This window comes from Corylus avellana, chromosome 3 (genome assembly GCF_965113065.1).
Source record: "Corylus avellana chromosome 3, dhCorAvel1.hap1.2, whole genome shotgun sequence".
NCBI classification, from domain to species: Eukaryota; Viridiplantae; Streptophyta; class Magnoliopsida; order Fagales; family Betulaceae; genus Corylus; species Corylus avellana.
The window spans coordinates 7,069,504-7,088,621 of NC_142492.1; the positions used below are offsets into that span (position 1 = coordinate 7,069,504).

At 36.8% G+C, this 19,118-nt stretch overlaps 1 protein-coding gene, 1 long non-coding RNA gene and 1 pseudogene across 2 annotated transcripts; 1 reads left to right on the forward strand and 2 right to left on the reverse strand.

Moving 5' to 3' along the window:
• Positions 1–657: 657 nt before the first annotated feature.
• LOC132174426 (WAT1-related protein At5g64700 pseudogene) lies at positions 658–1,691 on the reverse strand (annotated as a pseudogene).
• A 9,220-nt stretch (positions 1,692–10,911) lies between these two features.
• LOC132173336 (uncharacterized) lies at positions 10,912–13,037 on the forward strand. Its single transcript, XR_009439304.2, has 3 exons — positions 10,912–11,644; positions 11,876–11,948; positions 12,852–13,037. It is a non-coding gene; the product is annotated as an uncharacterized LOC132173336 (long non-coding RNA).
• Positions 13,038–17,245: 4,208 nt separating this feature from the next.
• LOC132173288 (large ribosomal subunit protein uL6) lies at positions 17,246–18,707 on the reverse strand. The gene is made up of 3 exons (XM_059584740.2): positions 18,275–18,707; positions 17,682–17,804; positions 17,246–17,525 (listed from the first exon to the last, which is right to left on the reverse strand). The coding sequence occupies exons 1-3, from the start codon at positions 18,644–18,646 to the stop codon at positions 17,433–17,435; spliced, it is 588 nt and encodes a 195-aa protein (XP_059440723.1). The 5' UTR covers positions 18,647–18,707; the 3' UTR covers positions 17,246–17,432.
• Positions 18,708–19,118: the final 411 nt, after the last annotated feature.

Sequence of the window (19,118 nt, forward strand, 5' to 3'; positions counted from 1 at the left end):
AAGTAATGAGCACAATTGAGCACTTATGGCTATTTATAGTAGTGGACGTAGATATTTAACACCGAACCATCTGTAATTTTTTGTCTCTCTTTTCTCTCTTTCTTCTGCTATTATTTTAGTGTTTTAGTTTTTCCCACAAATTTCAACATGGTATCATAGATTCATCATATTTCAACAAACTATATGCCGTAAATGAAAAGGATAAATGGGGTCAATTTGCAACCTTACACTTGAATAAGTAGCCAAGGAAGATGGAAATTACATCCCTTGAGCCATATCATCCCCGATGTGTTAAAGTATTGATTAAATTTATATCAGTTTAAACTTTTATAACAAAGTGACGATTTAACATATATCAAAACAAAAGTCGTGAGTTTGAACCTTGTTTCCGTCATTCTCCGTCCATTTTACTTGTTGAGTGTCACTTATTAGGGGTGATGACTTAACACGAAGGACTACAAAAATAGACACTATTTAGTTTCCCATTTTTCCATCCATTCCTCGATCTCTCAGTATCCTGCCTGTTATCCAGCTGGTTTGTATTTCAATCATGTTCCCAAGATCATATATATGGACAAAGAACTTGTCATACGAATTTCAAATGTAGTACGTTCCTTCATTTCAATTTCTTCTTGGAGAAGTGCTTTATGTATATTCCTATAGTTGTGTAATCTGAAAATGTACCTTCATGTTTTCAAGAGTACTATGGTTTGCATCCTGTATCCTGCGTGCACAAGCACAAAACACAAACCAAAGCCTGTTTTCATAACGATTGGTTTCCATGATTTGTCATAACGATATTAAATTACAATAGTAGATAAGAAGACAATCATGTATCTTCGATAAATCACTACAACTTCAATACAACATGGAAACCAATACTAACAAGAACTGAGTGTTCCCTGTTTGCGTGTGAGTAAAACGAAGTGATGGGCCTGAATTGATCAGCTAGCGTCTTTCAACATCTTGGCTTTTGAGCATTTGTTGAGTGCCCTCCTTGCTCCTTCCCTATAGAAGAGAATAAAGACCTCCAACAATTATAATGCCACCCAATATGTTGTTAGCAAATAGCAAGCACATATATGAGCGGTAAGAAAATGGGCCAAGTATTGCTTTTCCAACATATATATATAGCAGAAGAAGAAACAAGTAACGAACCTTCCACAATGTAGCCGCTCAGCCCACACAAAAGCTGAGAAGATAGCTGTTATAAGCAACGAAAGTGGAAAAAACATGGCAACATAAAAAGGTCCTTTCTTCTCTATGCACCAAATCTGTAGCCCGTATGAAGCCCCAATTACAAGCACACCCTTCATATTATTCAAGCAAAGCCATTAATTATCCGGCAACGATTAGGAAAACCACAAAAGAAATGGTGCATTAGGAAAAAGATATTCTGGTATCTGGAGACATACACAATACACAAGGGAAGCAAGTTGAATATTCCACCCTATCTTCCATGAGTCAAAGTTTCGCTGCAAGGCGAGCGCTGCCACAGTGGATTGCACAGAACTGAGGAGACACTGCAGAGTGGAGAGGCGTAGCCTCGCAGGATATTGTTTAAGGAGGTTCGGTTGCACGATGAACCATAATGACCAAACTACAGATGAAAGAAAGAGAAGAACCGGGCCTACAATCAACTTCTTGTGATCCCCTCCAGTAGAAGATATTGTTTCTTTGCTGCTTCCCATGGTATTTGTAAAGCTAAGCAGTGAAAAGAACTGAGAATAATTCTTTGTATTTCTCAATGAATATTACAAGGGAATGCTCAAGGCATTATATACAAAAAGCATTTACAAAATATTAAATACAGAGAATTAAGGTACAGATTGTATAATGGATTACAAAGGAATGAGTGTAAATAAGTTTCCTTATGTGTGCAGATTGAGGAGATGAGTATCATTCTGTGTAAGGCATGTTGCACTCAATCTATGTGATCTTTGATATGGTTTCCTTAATTCTGGTGCGCATGATCTGGATTGATATGGATTTCCAATATCAAGGGGATTGCATGGCTTGATAGGTGGAGCATGATATTTGGTGGCTTGTTTGACTCCACAATCAGTGGGGTGAGCTGGAGCTTGTCTGATTCCACAATCAGTGGAGTGAGCTGGAGATGATTTACTTTGAGCAGCTGGGAGAGAAGGCTTAGCTGGGGCAGGTTCTCTATCAGCCCCCCTCAAGCTGATGGGGGTGGAAACCTCCATGAGCTTGGACTTGAGCTGAAGAAAGCGTGTTGATGAGAGACCTTTAGTGAAGATGTCAGCAATTTGATCATGAGTTGAAATGAATTTGAGGATGATGTCTTGATTGAGAACCTTTTCCCGCACAAAGTAGTAGTCAATCTCAATGTGTTTAGTGTGAGCATTGTACACAGGATTGGAAGCTAAGGCTAAGGCACTAACATTGTCACACCAGATTGTAGGGGCACAAGAGAGGTGGAACTGAATTTCACAGAAAAGCATTCTTAGCCAATAAACCTCTGCAATAGTGATTGCAAGAGCCCTATACTCTGCTTCAGTACTGCTGCGAGAAACAACAATTTGCTTTTTAGCACACCAAGAGATAAGGTTTGAGCCAAGGAAGATAGCAAAACCAGTTGTGGATCGCCTGTCATCAATGCAGCCAGCCCAGTCACTGTCACAATAGGCAGTGAGTTGAAGAGATCCTTTAGAATACAGCAGTCCATGATGAACAGAATCTTTGAGGTATCTAAGAACTCTCTTCACAGCAGACCAGTGAGTGGTTGAAGGTGCATGCATATGTTGGCAAAGCTGGTTGACTGAAAAGGCAATCTCAGGTCTAGTTAAGGTGTAATACTGAAGTGCACCAACAACTTGTCTATATTCTGTAGGATTGGGCAAGGGATCCCCATCAAATTTAGAGAGTTTGAGTCCAGAAGATGATGGTGATTTGGAGGGCTTGGCATCTTGCATATTAGTACGATACAGTAGGTCAGCTATGTATTTGGCTTGACATAGATGTAATCCTTGGTCAGTACGAGAGACATGAATGCCAAGGAAGAAATGAAGTGACCCAAGATCCTTCAAAGGGAATTCTTGCTGCAATTGAGCAATGATAGATTGAAGGAGTTTGTCATTGGTGCCTGTAAGGATGATATCATCTACATACACCAACATAAAAATGTGAGTAGATCCTAAGTGTAATGAAAAGAGAGAGGAATCCAATAGGGATGCAGTGAATCCAATGTACAGCAGAAAGGAGGACAGCCTATTGAACCAAGCTCTAGGTGCTTGCTTGAGACCATAGAGGGCCTTGTGAAGTTTGCATACAAAGTCTAGATGAGTTGAATCAGTGAATCCTTGGGGCTGCTCCATGTATACATCTTCCAGGAGATAACCATGTAAGAAGGCATTGGAAATGTCAAGTTGCCTTATGGTCCAATCAAACTGTACAGCTAAGGAGAGGATGACACGAATTGTGGCAGGCTTGATAACAGGACTGAAGGTCTCTGTATAATCAATTCCATTCTGCTGTTCAAAGCCTTTTGCAACCAACCGGGCTTTGAATCTCTCTAGGGTGCCATCTGACTTGTGTTTCATGCGGTACACCCACTTGTTGCGGATGATGTTCTGGTGTAAAGGTCTAGGACAAAGTGTCCAAGTTTTATTGTTTTGCAAGGCTTCAAATTCTTCTGTCATGGCTTGAACCCACCTAGGATCAGAGGCTGCCTTTCGAGAACAAGATGGTGCAGAGTCAGTGATGGTAAGGTGAAGCATTTGGAATGGATATTTGGTGGTGTGATAGGTTTGGAATTCTGGAAATTGTTTTGGTTTGGTGGATCCTGTTTTGGATCAAGTAGTCATAGGATGGAGAAAGGTTTGAGAAGGATTTGGAGTAGGAGGAGGTGGTGGTGCTGGTTCTGAGGCAGGGGCAATGGTAGATGATGGAATGTCTGAAGGTATACTAGTGTTGGGTAGATGAGGAGTGATAGGTGGCTTACTATTGGTTGGATTGGAGGAGGTGGACAGTTCAGTACATGATGGTGAAGGTGAAAAAAAAGATTGGTTGTGAGGAGCATCTCTGACAGAAGCATTGTTATCAAAATTGAATGAAAATGGTGATGAAGAAGGAAGTAGACTTACAGGGAGAGTGAAGGGCATGTCACCATCAGCATTGATCTTGGAAGGCAAGTGAGAAGAGGCTTGATCCTTTGCTGGAAAGTTCTGCTCATCAAAAACCACATGTCGTGATAAATAAACTTTGTTAGTAATAGGATCTAAGCATTTGTATCCAACATAGCTGTAACAATCTCATATTGCGGAAAAACTGTAATTATCAATACAAAAATACTGTTAAAAATACTTTTCTTTATACAAAAATACCCAAAGCTATGTCGTACAAGGTATTTATACAAATCTATTCGACAGTCTAAACTCTAGACAAAACTTAACCAACTTGGAATCTCTGTACATCTCAATATGAATCTCTAATCACAACTGCATAATTACCTTGATTTTCCATTCCTGCAAGCACTACAAAAAACTGTGAAGTAGTGAGTCAATTGATTTCCGACAATATAAATCATTGTTGAATCATATATAGCAAAATGCTAGACAAGTTATAAAACCACAAAAATCCGTATTATTGGATATCAATATCATACTCAGTAAGTAAGAATACTTACAGTGGATTACATGAATGGATCATCAAAGGTAATTACTTGAAACCCGTTCTGCTGCAGTTGGTCCATACCCATAACAATCCCCTCACTGACTTTCTCTCTCTCTCTCTCTCTCTCTCTCTCTCTCTCTTTCTTCCTCTTCAGCTCTCTGTCTTAAATTTCCCATCTCACTCTCGGTTTCTCTTGTGTTCTTTCTTTCTTGTAGCGCTTGGTCTCGCCCTTTCTCTCTCTGTTCTGAGTAAACACTCTTAGAAAGAAGAAAGACTGAGTAAAAAGCAGAAGAAGGAAGAATATATGTAAGAGATGGGAGATGAGATGAGTGGTGAAAATTGTGAAGGAGAAGAGTTCTATTTATAGGAGAAAATCAAACACTATTCTACCTTCAATTTACAATTATACCCTCATTTTACTATTTCACCAACCCTATACTATTCCACCAACCCTATACTATTCTACCAACCCTATACTATTTCACCAACCCTATACTATTCTACCTTCAATTTACCATCCTTATACCTACCATTTACTATCTTATTATTTCACCAATTATTACAATCATACTCCAAATTATACCAATCAATCATCAATTATCATATCTCTTAAATCTCCCAATAAAATAATCAATATAAAATCATCATCATGATATAATAACCTCAAATAAATATTCATTCCAATAATATTCATAAGATCTAATAAATTCCTCAAGAATAAATATTATTACCTAATATCATCAATAAATATCTCAACCTCAAAGTAAATGCCATTACCTAATATGAATATTGATATAATCATAGCATCAATTTAATATCTCTAAAATAAGACTTTAAAAATCTGGGGTGCTACAATCTTCCCTCCTTATTAGAATATCGTCCTCGAAATTAAAGCCCATAAATTACCACCTATCTTCAAATTGAGCAACCCAAATTAAAACAAATCATAGTTGAACCATAACTTACTCAAGTTACTATAAAATTTTTTTAATTCAATCTGTTCATAAATAAATATCATAACATATTCCATACCCAGGCGATGTGAGACTCTACAAGCACTCTTCTTGGGCACCAGTGTCACCGTTGGCAATCCTCAGGGAATTTCTTCATTCTCGGCCCTTAACTTTTGGCCCTTATACATTTCATTGTGTCTTAACTGACACCATTATAATATAACCCACTTTTGGCATCACCAACGTGTGTCCACTAGCGACCCTCATAGGCTTGTGCACACTCCCACCATCTCAGGCTGGGTAATGCTCTGATACCATTTTTAACATCCAAGGGAAAAGCGCTAGCCACATCTGCGCTATTACCCCAAAAGGACTAGTCAATTTGGAGCTTCCCTATAATTCATTATAAAGCCCAGTTTCACCTAGTAACTAGGCAATGTGGGACTTAGCACCCATGACTATCTCTATAAACTATCCACTCAATGTGGGCTTCTTCTCATCATGCAGTGCTTCAATACCACATGACCTGGCGTTACTAGGTGGCTCTGATACCATTTTTGTAACAATCTCATATTGCGGAAAAACTGTAATTATCAATACAAAAATACTGTTAAAAATACTTTTCTTTATACAAAAATACCCAAAGCTATGTCGTACAAGGTATTTATACAAATCTATTCGACAGTCTAAACTCTAGACAAAACTTAACCAACTTGGAATCTCTGTACATCTCAATATGAATCTCTAATCACAACTGCATAATTACCTTGATTTTCCATTCCTGCAAGCACTACAAAAAACTGTGAAGTAGTGAGTCAATTGATTTCCGACAATATAAATCATTGTTGAATCATATATAGCAAAATGCTAGACAAGTTATAAAACCACAAAAATCCGTATTATTGGATATCAATATCATACTCAGTAAGTAAGAATACTTACAGTGGATTACATGAATGAATCATCAAAGGTAATTACTTGAAACCCGTTCTGCTGCAGTTGGTCCATACCCATAACAATCCCCTCACTGACTTTCTCTCTCTCTCTCTCTCTCTCTCTCTTTCTTCCTCTTCAGCTCTCTGTCTTAAATTTCCCATCTCACTCTCGGTTTCTCTTGTGTTCTTTCTTTCTTGTAGCGCTTGGTCTCGCCCTTTCTCTCTCTGTTCTGAGTAAACACTCTTAGAAAGAAGAAAGACTGAGTAAAAAGCGGAAGAAGGAAGAATATATGTAAGAGATGGGAGAGGAGATGAGTGGTGAAAATTGTGAAGGAGAAGAGTTCTATTTATAGGAGAAAATCAAACACTATTCTACCTTCAATTTACAATTATACCCTCATTTTACTATTTCACCAACCCTATACTATTCCACCAACCCTATACTATTCTACCAACCCTATACTATTTCACCAACCCTATACTATTCTACCTTCAATTTACCATCCTTATACCTACCATTTACTATCTTATTATTTCACCAATTATTACAATCATACTCCAAATTATACCAATCAATCATCAATTATCATATCTCTTAAATCTCCCAATAAAATAATCAATATAAAATCATCATCATGATATAATAACCTCAAATAAATATTCATTCCAATAATATTCATAAGATCTAATAAATTCCTCAAGAATAAATATTATTACCTAATATCATCAATAAATATCTCAACCTCAAAGTAAATGCCATTACCTAATATGAATATTGATATAATCATAGCATCAATTTAATATCTCTAAAATAAGACTTTAAAAATCTGGGGTGCTACAATAGCTGTAGCCAAGGAAGATGTGGGTTTGGATCGAAATTCAAGCTTATGTAGGCCAATGGGACGCAGAAGGGGATAGCACTTACATCCAAAAACTTTGAGTTTCTTGTAGTCAGGTTCCTTTTGATAAAGTTGGAAGTAAGGAGATGCATTATTCAAAGTTGGGGTAGGTAATCTGTTTATGAGATAAGTGGCTATAAGAAATGCATCAACCCAATATGTATTAGAGAGATGAGAATGTGCAAGGAGGGTAAGACCTGTTTCCAGAATGTGCCTGAGTTTTTTCTCTGCTAGGCCATTCTGTTGAGATGTATAAGGGCATGATTTTCTGTGGAGGATGCCATGTTTTGTGAGGAATGATTGAAAATGAAGTGATGTGTATTCACCACCTCCATCGGATTGTAGTTATTTGATGGAGGATGAGAATTGGTTCTCAAGAAGAAGTTTAAATTTGATGAAACATTCATATACTTCAGATTTGGTGTGAAGAGGATAGATCCATGTGTATCTTGAATGATCATCAACAAATATTACATAATATTTGAATCCACTGTTGGATGTAATAGGTGAAGTCCATACATCGGTGTGGATTAAATTCAGAGGGAGAGCAGTTTGTCTAGTTGATGATGAAAAGGGTTGTTTCTTACTTTTTCCCAATTGGCAGGAATCACACAAGTTTATTTTATTGATGTGCAAAGATGAAACAGGAAGATTAAAAGCGTTAACAACACGGGAAACAACATCATTGGCTGGATGACCTAGTCTAAAGTGCCAAATCAAGGCTAAGGTCCTTATTCCTAACAAAGCTACAAATGCACGACGTGATTTGTGTGAGTGTCCTTTAAATCGCAAAGGATAGAGGCCATTTTCACTCTTGCCTTCCAAGAGGGTTGCTTTGGTGAGATTGTCCTTCACAAAGAAATGAGTTGAGGTTAGGATAAAATGACAATCATTATCTGAACAGAATTTTTGAATTGATAAGAGATTAGTAGATGCATTTGGACAATGAAGAACATTTTTAAGATGAAATTTGGAAGATGCAAATGAATTATGAAGTAGAATTGTACCAGAATTATCAATCTTGAGGCCAGCTCCATTCCCTACAGCAACCATTTCATTGCCTTCAAAAGGTTGCTGAATGGTGAGTTTCTCCAAATCATTTGAAATATGTGCATTTCCACCACTATCAGCAAGCCATTCTTGGTCTTCATCATAAAGAGCATTTGATTGGGCTGCCATAGCTGCCAGTTAAGGTGGAGGATGTTTGCCTTGAAATGAGTAGTTCATCCTATGGAAGCAATCAAGAGCTTGGTGGTTTGATTTCCCACAAATCTGACAAGGAGCCCAAGTTGTGTTTGGGAAATGTGATGTATTGGTGTGAGGCTGATGCGGCTGTAATGATTTGTTGTTGGAAAATCCAGTGGCAGGATTATTGAATCTGGGACCACCAAGAGAATGGCTATTTTGCTGTTGTTGTGCTCTAAAGGCAGGGTATCCATTTGGTTTTGGATAATGATACCCTCTAGGCTGCTGTCTGTTGAATTGCTGTGGACCTTTTGGTTTTTGATGAAAGTGGCGAGGACCTGCCTTGTGAGCAAATAATGCAAAAGTGGAGACATCAGGTGCTGCAGCTTGATGATTGTTAAGCAACATCTCATGATTGAGTAACATATCCTGAAAAGTATCAAAACTAAGAGATTTCTCTCTAGTTGCAAAGGCAAAATTAGTCACAAAATTAATAAAGTTTGGATTGAGACCATTGGTGATGGAAGATATAAGATATTCATCATTCAAAGGTTTTCCAATCACAGATAATTGATCAGCAAGAGCTTTGGCAGCTTGTAGGTAGTCAGAACATGACTTAGAACCTTGACGAAGATTCTGTAGTTGCTGCTTGATGTTGGAAATGTGAGGGCAAGATTGATTGGCAAATCTGTTTGCCAGTGCCGCCCATACCTGCTTGGAGGTATCCAATCCATACACTGTGGATAGGACTTTCTCAGATAAAGATGCATTGATCCAGCTTAGTAAGTGCTGGTTTTTCTTGGTCCAGATGGAGTATTTTGGATTAGGAGTATCTTGACCTTGTTCATTGGTCAGCATCTTTGGGGGACATGGTTCAGTCCCATCAATAATTCCTACAAGCTCATTGCTTCGTAGGATGGGTAAGAAGATGGACAACCATTGTATGTAGTTGCCAGGCCCTTCCAATTTTACTTGAGCTAATTGATTGCAGTTGGGGAGAACAAAAGATACAGTTGAAGATGATGCTGAGGCAGAGGAAGCCATAAAAGCAGAATTGAGAGAAAAAGAAGAAAATAAGAAAAATGGAAAATTTGTATGGCGTTTGCCTTTAGTGCTCTGATACCAGAAAAGAACCGAGAATAATTCTTTGTATTTCTCAATGAATATTACAAGGGAATGCTCAAGGCATTATATACACAAAGCATTTACAAAATATTAAATACAGAGAATTAAGGTACAGATTGTATAATGGATTACAAAGGAATGAGTGTAAATAAGTTTCTTTATGTGTGCAGATTGAGGAGATGAGTATCATTCTGTGTAAGGCATATTGCACTCAATCTGTGTGATCTTTGATATGGTTTCCTTAATTCTGGTGCGCATGATCTGGATTGATATGGATTTCCAATATCAAGGGGATTGCATGGCTTCATAGGTGGAGCATGATATTGGGTGGCTTGTTTGACTCCACAATCAGTGGGGTGAGCTGGAGCTTGTCTGATTCCCCAATCAGTGGAGTGAGCTGGAGATGATTTACTTTGAGCAGCTGGGAGAGAAGGCTTAGCTGGGGCAGGTTCTCTATCAAGCAGCACAGCTCCTCCAACAGATATCACCATCCCTACAATCTTCATTATACCATAAAATGAACTCCAACCAAGAGTCTCCATCCTACCGTTTTGGAAAGAATCAGATAGCTAACAAATGTTACATAAACCATTACTAGCTTTTGCAGGTGCATGCTTCAATATCTTTTCCCGTCGGTTGATTTATCCAACACCCATGTGATTTTATAACACAATTTTAGTGTTCAACCAAATTGATTGGCTTCAGCAAAAAGCAGTTGCAACTTGCAAGGCAATCAAATGCATGCAGCTTGCTAATTAATTATAAGTTTGTACAAGTTCTTCTTTCTTGAATACTAGTTGTTTCCTTATATATAAAGCAAATTCAGTTTAAGTGGAAAGCAAAATTTTTGGCTCACCTCAGCAGGACAGACAGGAAAAATGTGAGTACTGGAATGGTATTGAGAATCGCAGTTGCAATTGTGGCTGAGGTAAATCGGAACGCCAAGTAGTATAGATCCAGGCTCACTGCGGGTCTGGATTTCAATCACCACCAAGTGGAAAAAGTTTAGAAAATGAAAGAATTGGAAACAGTAAGCAAGCTAATTAAGGTAGTCGATCTAGATGTGCACAAGTTTTCTTATTCATTAGAGACTTCATTTGGTTACATATATATTGTAGTGCCCCAGATTTAAAATCCTCATTTAAAGATATTAAATTGAAGATAATATTATTTTAATAATTATATTAAGTGATGAGATTTGTTCTTGAAGAATTTATGGATTATATGAGTATTATAGGAATGAAGTTTTATTTGAGATCATACATCCTAAGGTTTAGGATAGATTATAGCTTGATAATTTAGTTGGTGACTTTAAGAGATATGATGATATAATGATACATATTATACATTTGAAGGAAAGTTAGCTTTGAGGGATAGTTGATTTGGTGTTAGCAAATGAAGAATGGTGTGAGAATGGTTAGAAGAGATTAGATATAATTTTAATAAGGAGTGGGCCCAAAGTGTTGTTAATAATGGACCGGAACCCTTCAATAATTCACACCATTTTCTTTCTTTTCCTTTATTTATTCCTTTTTTTTTTCCACACTCCCCTCTCTTTTTCCATGAGGCCCCCACCCACTTTCTTATCTTCCTTTCTTATTTTCCAGCACACCAACGACCAACCCCTCTCTTCCCCCACTTTCCACAATACTACCACTCATTACTCCTTCCTTTTTCTTCCTTCCTTCTTTTACCACACGGCTTTTGAACTTTTCTTTTAATTTTTCTTTGACTTCACCTACTCCCATTTCTTATTACTTAACGGAGAAGAAGAAACAATAAGATAGAGAGAGGGAGCTTTACAGATATAAGAAAGAGAAGGCAGAGGGTGAGATGCTGAGGGGGAGAAACAGAGATTTAAAGGATGACCAAAAGAAAAATTCGCAGAATAACAAAGATAGGTTCTTCAAAGGTAAAATTCTTCTTCCTTTAGCTATGGGTATTTGATTTTAAGTTGAGTAATAGGCCTTAGATGAGAACCTTTTTGGTTTAATCATGATGATATTGGGTGGTTTCACTCTTGAGAATTTTGAATTAGTAGTGGGAGTTGATTCTCTATTTTAATGGGTTAACTTCCCTAAAGGAGTAGACTGGAGTTAATTGATTCTCGTGAATTGTTATTAATTTAGTTGTGAATAAACAGAATGGAACAACAAGATATTTTGTCAAGATGATTAATTAGCAGTTTAAAGACTGCTCATAGCTTCAGTCTAGAGGTAAGTAAATTCACTACCCCTTCTAAAATTACTTCATGTCATGCTATTTATATATTCTTGTATCAAACTGTAAATGATTATTTTATTTACCTGTCATGGAGATATGTTGCATGCATGAAGGATTTCTAAAAGAATTATCTAGAAAGTTTCTATTTATTTAAACGCTTTTTAAGCACAACAAGTTTATATTTGGAAAAGTTTCCATTTTAAGAAAAGAAAGTTGAGAAATGATGATGATTATAAGAAAGAAAAAAAGATGATAAACCCTCCTACATGTTGCCCTAAGATGCATCAAAAGAAGTACAAAGAAAAGTACAAGAGATGAGATAAATGTTTATGAAATGAGGGCACATGTATGGAGGAGAGTATTTTTGGCCCCAAGATAAGATAAGATGAGAGTTCGGTACCGATACTCGGATGGAGGCGAACCCACTGAAGGAGGCTATGCCAGAAGGTGGTATTCCATCAACTAGACCGTTGAGTGCACCAAGAAAGAGTTAATTGACGGTCGGGCATGGCTGTGGCCACAGTTCAGTGCCATGGTCACAAGGACCCGCAACCCTCGTGCACAGGGGTAATAGTGTACATGGGCCTTATTATGAGAAAATGATACTATATTTTCAACGATGATATGCTATGATGATTTACAGAGATTATTTATAATAATGCATTATGATGATGATTTATAAAGATGATTTACAACGATGATCTATTACTAGATGTAATAGTATGTATATGTTACGGGAGATGCAACCGTACATACAGATATTATTATGGCTAGAATTATATTTATTTGCGAAAATGATTTTCAAAACTGAGAACAAGGAGTAAAACTATTTATGGTTGTGGATTTTACTTGCTGGGCCCCCTTTGGGCTCATTCAGTTTTATTTCTTGTTTTCAGGTAGAAAGGATGCTGGAATAGGAGGCCGGAATGGGGTGGGAATAATTATTAATTTTCAAAGTCTTTTCATATAAGTTATTGTAATGATATGATATTCCGCAACTAAAGTTTAATGTTTTCTAATTTCGCTTGTAATAAAATCTCTTGAATAATGTTTTATACATTTTTCGTATCCTTTAAAATCAAGTACTCTGATAGACCTTATAGATCTTTGCAAGAACTTTTGTTGTAAAAAAAGAAAAGTGGCAAACTCAGCCTTAACGGGCTGGGGATGTTACATATATATATATATATATATATATATATATATATATATGTGTGCATGCATGGCTAGCTAGGTGTGCGTTGGCTTCCAAACTACAGTCATGATCAGCATGATCTTGGGCTGTATGTCTAAGAATTGCCTCCAAAGATTGTGACATTTTCTTTTACAATTCTGTCATTCTACGTTATTGGGCTTCCAAATCATCAAAAAACACACTCAAAACACATTTGCATTATTTTTTCTTTAAAAAACTCTTAAAATTAACAAGCCTTTAAAAGCGTTAATTAAACTTTTAAATTTATTATTTTTTTATTAGTGGACTAAGTTCGAACCCAACTCCACAATTTTCTCATCTTTTAGTTAAATATTTCATGTTACACATGATGGAGAGTGTTAATTAAAGTATTAATTAAATGATTAAATTTGATATTTCCTATCCGATTGGTGATTTAACATGATATCATAGTCAAAAGTATTGAATTCGAACATTGTCTAAGTCATTCACCTCTCATTTCAATTAAATATTTCACGTATTGAACGTAGGAGTAATTTGAGCCCACACACACAAAAACACAGTATTAAAACATTACATTATTGGTTGTCCTAAAAGTAATACAAGTACAATTCTTTCATTATGTATATATATATACAAGTAGAATTCTCTCTGAAGAAACCTCTACTCACCCACATAAAGCAGCGAGGAAGATTTTAAAGAAGAGGCTGAATGACAGCAAACTATGCGTCGTCCTATATATAGAATAACGTGATGAAGAAGAATATTAGAACATGTACTCAGCTTGCAGTAACTAGTTTATAATATTGTTAGGGATGGACACACCCTTGACTCAATGGTTGTGCAAACTCCACAGAATAATAATGGAATGATAAATGCAAGAGATCAACACACAATATTTACGTGGTTCGGCAGTGGGCCTACATCCACGGGACTAACTCCGATCAATCCACTATAAACAACTTGTTACAGTGGTGTTTACTCAAGTTATGCAAAACTTGAGTTAATACAAGAGTAAAATAATACAGAGAGAAACAACCTCTGTTGAAACTAATATACACTCTCAGTGGTGTATTAAAACACTCTTTTCTAAACTCTCTCTCTGGAGTATAACTGAAGCTCTCCTGACTTCTCTTCTTGTGTGTTGTTGATCTTCCTCAAGCATCTTTTGTCTAAGGCATAAGACCCCTTGGCTATTTATAGTCAAAGTTAGAATCATCTAGATGATGAACTTAGCCCCCAAGTTAGAACCTTCTAGATGAATGAACTTGGCTTCCAAGGTAGAACCTTCTAGATGATGAAGACAAATTGAGAACCTTCTAGATGAATGGAGAACCATCTAGAATAATCTTTGTAAAAAACCTTCTAGATGGATGGAGAGCCATCTAGATAAATCTTTGTATGACTTGCTCCATTTTGTTTGATCAAAATCTTATCTTAAGTAGGGAAAAACCTTGTCGGCAGCCAACAAATATATATATATATATATATATATATATATATATATATATATATAGTTGCTGTATTTAGAAAAAGAAAAAAGAAAAAAAGTATGAAGAGAAAGGAATACCAACCTTTCGAATAGAAAAGCAAAGGGTGCCAAAACGAGTGTAGCAATGGCTTGCCTATAAGCGTTGAACACCAGAGGGCTCAAACCATCGTTGACAGCAGCCTTGGATATTAAGGCCATACCTGCATATGCCGACTGTATGAAAATCATTGCCAACAAGGCTTGATGATTAACCACTGCTACTTGTATTGCTTTGTTAATTAGGTTCATGGTTTAGCCTGCAGGCTTTTCTGTTAACAGAAAGATATATATATATATATATAAAAGATGCACTATCGGCAAAGACCAGCATACAGTTAGGGTGGTCATGTGAACATAATTTGCTGGAGAAGAGCATGAGTTGGGTGGAAAGTACTGTAGGATGTCAGCTATCAGTGAGTTTAATTAAACAACTCTATGATGATCACTTCACTCTCTATTTCGGCACCCTTTGTGATTGTATTAGGCTACTAAGAGCACTAGCAGTAGCTTCCAACAATTTTCTCTTAATTTAGGGAATAAAACTACTTTTTGATTCCCTATAAAAAAAACACTTCACAATTTTTTCCTATATGAATTAAATACTATTTCTTTTTATCATTGCAACGGAGGAGAGAGGAAAGTGAATTGCTGGGATGTGTGAATCAATTTTTTATAATTTAATAATGCATTGGACATCTACAATGTTTCTCAATGCATTGAGAAACACTGTAAACGCCATTTGATGTTGGTTATATTTAGGGCTTCTGATTTGGATGCTTTTTGATAGTTTTTTAGAAATTTTTCCTAAACATAGGGAAGTGAATGGACTATAAGGAGTCTGTTGCCCAATGGGAACAAAAGCATCAGCATATTCTTTTCCTTTTATATATATATATATATATATATTGCTCAAAAAGGTTGATGCTTTACCTTTATCTTCTTCTTTTATTTATTTTGCTTAGAAATTAAGGTTGGTAATTTGTTAATAGTGGCCATTTCAAATTCATGCCCTCTAGATATAAGATATCATAAAATTTGCGTGCTTTGTGGCTTCTGCATGATGGCTGCGACCTGTAGACAGACGTTTCTTGGAAGGTCCTGAATTTGTCTTCAGAGGAAAATAGGCGATCATCAAAAAGTAGTTTACATCAAAACAGCGGTATACAGAATGATTGTTGCTGTTTAGGCTTCGTTAAGTAGTACAAGAATTCAAAAGGGTGGAGAATGGGCCCCCAACGGACGATAACCAGAGATAGTAGTGAGCTTTTAAGCCCATTACAAGTTTGTCAAACGTGGGCCATAAGCAATGAACAAAACAACTGGTTGAGTCTTAGAAAGATGCATTTTTGCATGGCTAAGGGTTGGTTTAGTTTAGCAATTTTAAAATATACGATTTTAAAAAATTGTAATTTATAGAAATGGAATTAAGTGTTTGGTAAAATAACAATTCGACCTTTAAATCGTACATTATATTAGTCTCACATTCCTTACTAGGTGCACTTGGGCATTATAGTGTGATGTAATACAATGATTACACACTTAGCCCACAACAGAAGAATTTTGCATGATAGCAAAGAGTCAGAGTAACGCACCATTAGGAGCAGTGGCACCATCTCTAATACTTAAATTAGTAACAAAATAAAGGAAAATAAACTGAACAAAAAAATAGCAGAGATAGATGGGCATATATGAGCATACATATGTGACATGTCTAACCTCCTACTGACCTCATATAGGCTAGGTCCATTTTTTGGCCACGTGTCTAAAGGCATACAAGGCCAATAAGTAGTTAATACGGGCACTTATTGTACTAAAAAGTTTCCTTTATGGTCTGCCTTGCCTTAAAAATTTCAATTTATGCTTGCCTTCTTTGGAACTCAAAGGTTCCTTTCCTTTTAGCAAGCTTTCTTTTCATGGTGAGGGGCTTCCCTCTTCATGCACATTTTCCATGTCATTAATGATGTTTTCTTTTGGAGACGTGCCACCCAATTATTTATTCATCCTCCTAATTTTTAAAATTACCATTAGAATTATAAACCCATATAGGTCTCAAACCTACGCCCCACAGATTCAATAATAATTTTAAAAATTAAGAGAGTAAAAGAAAGACCAAAAAATAAATAAAAATAAATCATTTCCCTTCTTTTGAAGGCGTGTGAATGAAGGTCAATGGAGGTTGCTGGCGTGTAGGCCACGAGCCTCCACTCCAACAATCCCCCATTCCCTTAGACTACTTATGTAAGCGAGTGGAAATTACAATCCTTAGACTACTTATTTAGGCGAGTGGAAATTAAGTCAAAATGTGGTTGCAAGCCTCCATACAAACAATCTCTCATTGTCTTGAGCTACTTGTGTAGGCCAATGAGAATTAATTAAAATGAAAACACCTCCATTTCAAGTTACACATTCCAAACTTGGTAAAATTAAAACTTTATAAGTAATTTTAGATAACTGGTCCTTTTCAAAGTGTTACAACTATAGGGGAGAATGTATAACCTTAAAAAGTAGGTCTCAAATTGAGTGGACTGTGCAATGAGAATCATTTGGGATGGTTGGTCCTGTGTCTAAGTAAGGCATAGAAGGACTAAGTCGTTAATATGGCACTAAAATAGATACTCAATATTTCCCCATCCACAAATTAACAGAGAAAAGAAAGCCCCTCCAATTCTGGGATTAAAAAAAAAAAACAAAACAAAAATTGTAGAGATCTCAACAAGACATAAAACAGTTTTAGGACTGTATCCGCCGCTTAGGTATAGTAAGAAAAGAAAATCAATTCTCATTTTCATCAGCTACTGTGCCTTTCTCACTGACATAGATACCGTCAAGGAATTTCCTGATATCTTTATTCTTGACATGGCATTTCTGTTAAACAACCAAAAAAAAGAAAAAAAAAACAGGTGTATTAGAACAGGGAAGCCGCATAATCAAGGTGGTTTGTACAAATGACAGTAATATGATAACTTGCATCCAAGAAGTCTGCTTGCTCTCTCACACAACACACAGAGGAAGAGAGAATACCTGGTTTATGAGGGCAGCCGAGCGTGAAACAAGTTCGACATCATTGCCGTCCAAAACGAGTTCATCCTTGACCTTCTCAGATCGAAGAATTGACACACCGTCAAGCATATCCACTTTCCTCACCTGAGATCAGCACAAGAATCTATATATATAAGAATAGAAGCACGACAAGTCAAAAATTCAACAAAACTTCTGTTAACTCCAGTTTCACTATACCAAGCAAACAGTACATCCCGGCGAGAAAGTGATGGACAACGCTCAAAACCAACACCACAACAAAATTGAGAAATATACGACTTATACGAAGTTTTACCAAATGCAAAATCTTCAATGATCAAAGACTTAACATATATTTCAAATCTAAGAAAAATATAATCTTTTAGAGAAACAACATAAGATTCTGAAGATCTTCAATGTGGGTTCTTGAAATTAAAGCTACTCATTTGTATAACTGAATGAATAAAAGCATCCAACTTAAACCAAAAGCAAATAAATCAGAGCGATTAGAAAGAACTCTGATTTGATGCTATCCTACAGGCTACAGGACTAATAAAAAAAAAAGAAAAGAAAGAGAAAGAGAAAGCGAAAGGTACCCTCTTCTCGCCGAGGAAGTTACGGATCTCGATGGAGCGGTTGGAGTTGGTGATGGAGGCGTTGATGGGGAAGTGGGCGTAGACGAAGCGCATCTTGTAGCGGTAGCCCTTGGTGACGCCGGTGATGAGGTTCTCGACGTGGCTCAGGGCGGTCCGAATAGCAGCGGAGGTCTTCCTCGACCCGAACCAGGCTTCCACCTTGAGCTTCCTCTGGCCGTTCTCGTCAGTGAGCAGCTGGAAATCCAAGCTCAAGTGCTTGAAGTTCCGGGTCAGCTTGCCACGGGGGCCCTCCACCTCTATCACCTTGGCGTTCACCTTTATCTTCACCCCTTCCGGGATGTCCATCGTCTCCGAAGATTGTATAGTCTTCATTCTCTCGCCCTTTCTTCCGCTCGCTGCGACGCCTCCACCAAACCCTAATACAAATTTTATAAACTGCCGCTTCTTCGTTTTTATATATATACACCCAATCTCAACCCAGGCCCCACTTCATCAATTTAATGGGTCTTATGTTCAGTTTCCTTTTCTTTTTTTCTTTTTTGGGCCTTTGTAGTCGCTGGGTCTTGGCAATTCTACTTTTCCTCCACCCCATTTAATTATATGGTTTTTATTTCTTACAATCCATTTTTAACCATTTTAGTTTAATAGAGTGAGTTCGTTCTATTCATTTATTCTCTGCTGAGAACACACTTCGTGTTTCTTAAGTGGAACAGGATCCTTTTTAGTTTATTATAGATTGGAGAATATCTAGTTCATGGCTAGAATTTCATCTGAAAAATTCTATGGCCACAAATAAAACACATATCCCATTAATAAAAAAAAAAAAAAAAAAAATTATTTTAAA

Excerpts from the sequence above, each read along its gene's own strand:
- LOC132173288 (XM_059584740.2), bottom strand. The coding sequence starts at position 18,646 with ATGAAGACTATACAATCTTCGGAGACGATGGACATCCCGGAAGGGGTG. Across the intron at positions 17,805-18,274 it reads ACTTCCTCGGCGAGAAGAGG|GTGAGGAAAGTGGATATGCT; the intron begins GTACCTTTCGCT and ends TGCTGATCTCAG. Across the intron at positions 17,526-17,681 it reads CGGCTGCCCTCATAAACCAG|AAATGCCATGTCAAGAATAA; the intron begins GTATTCTCTCTT and ends GTTGTTTAACAG.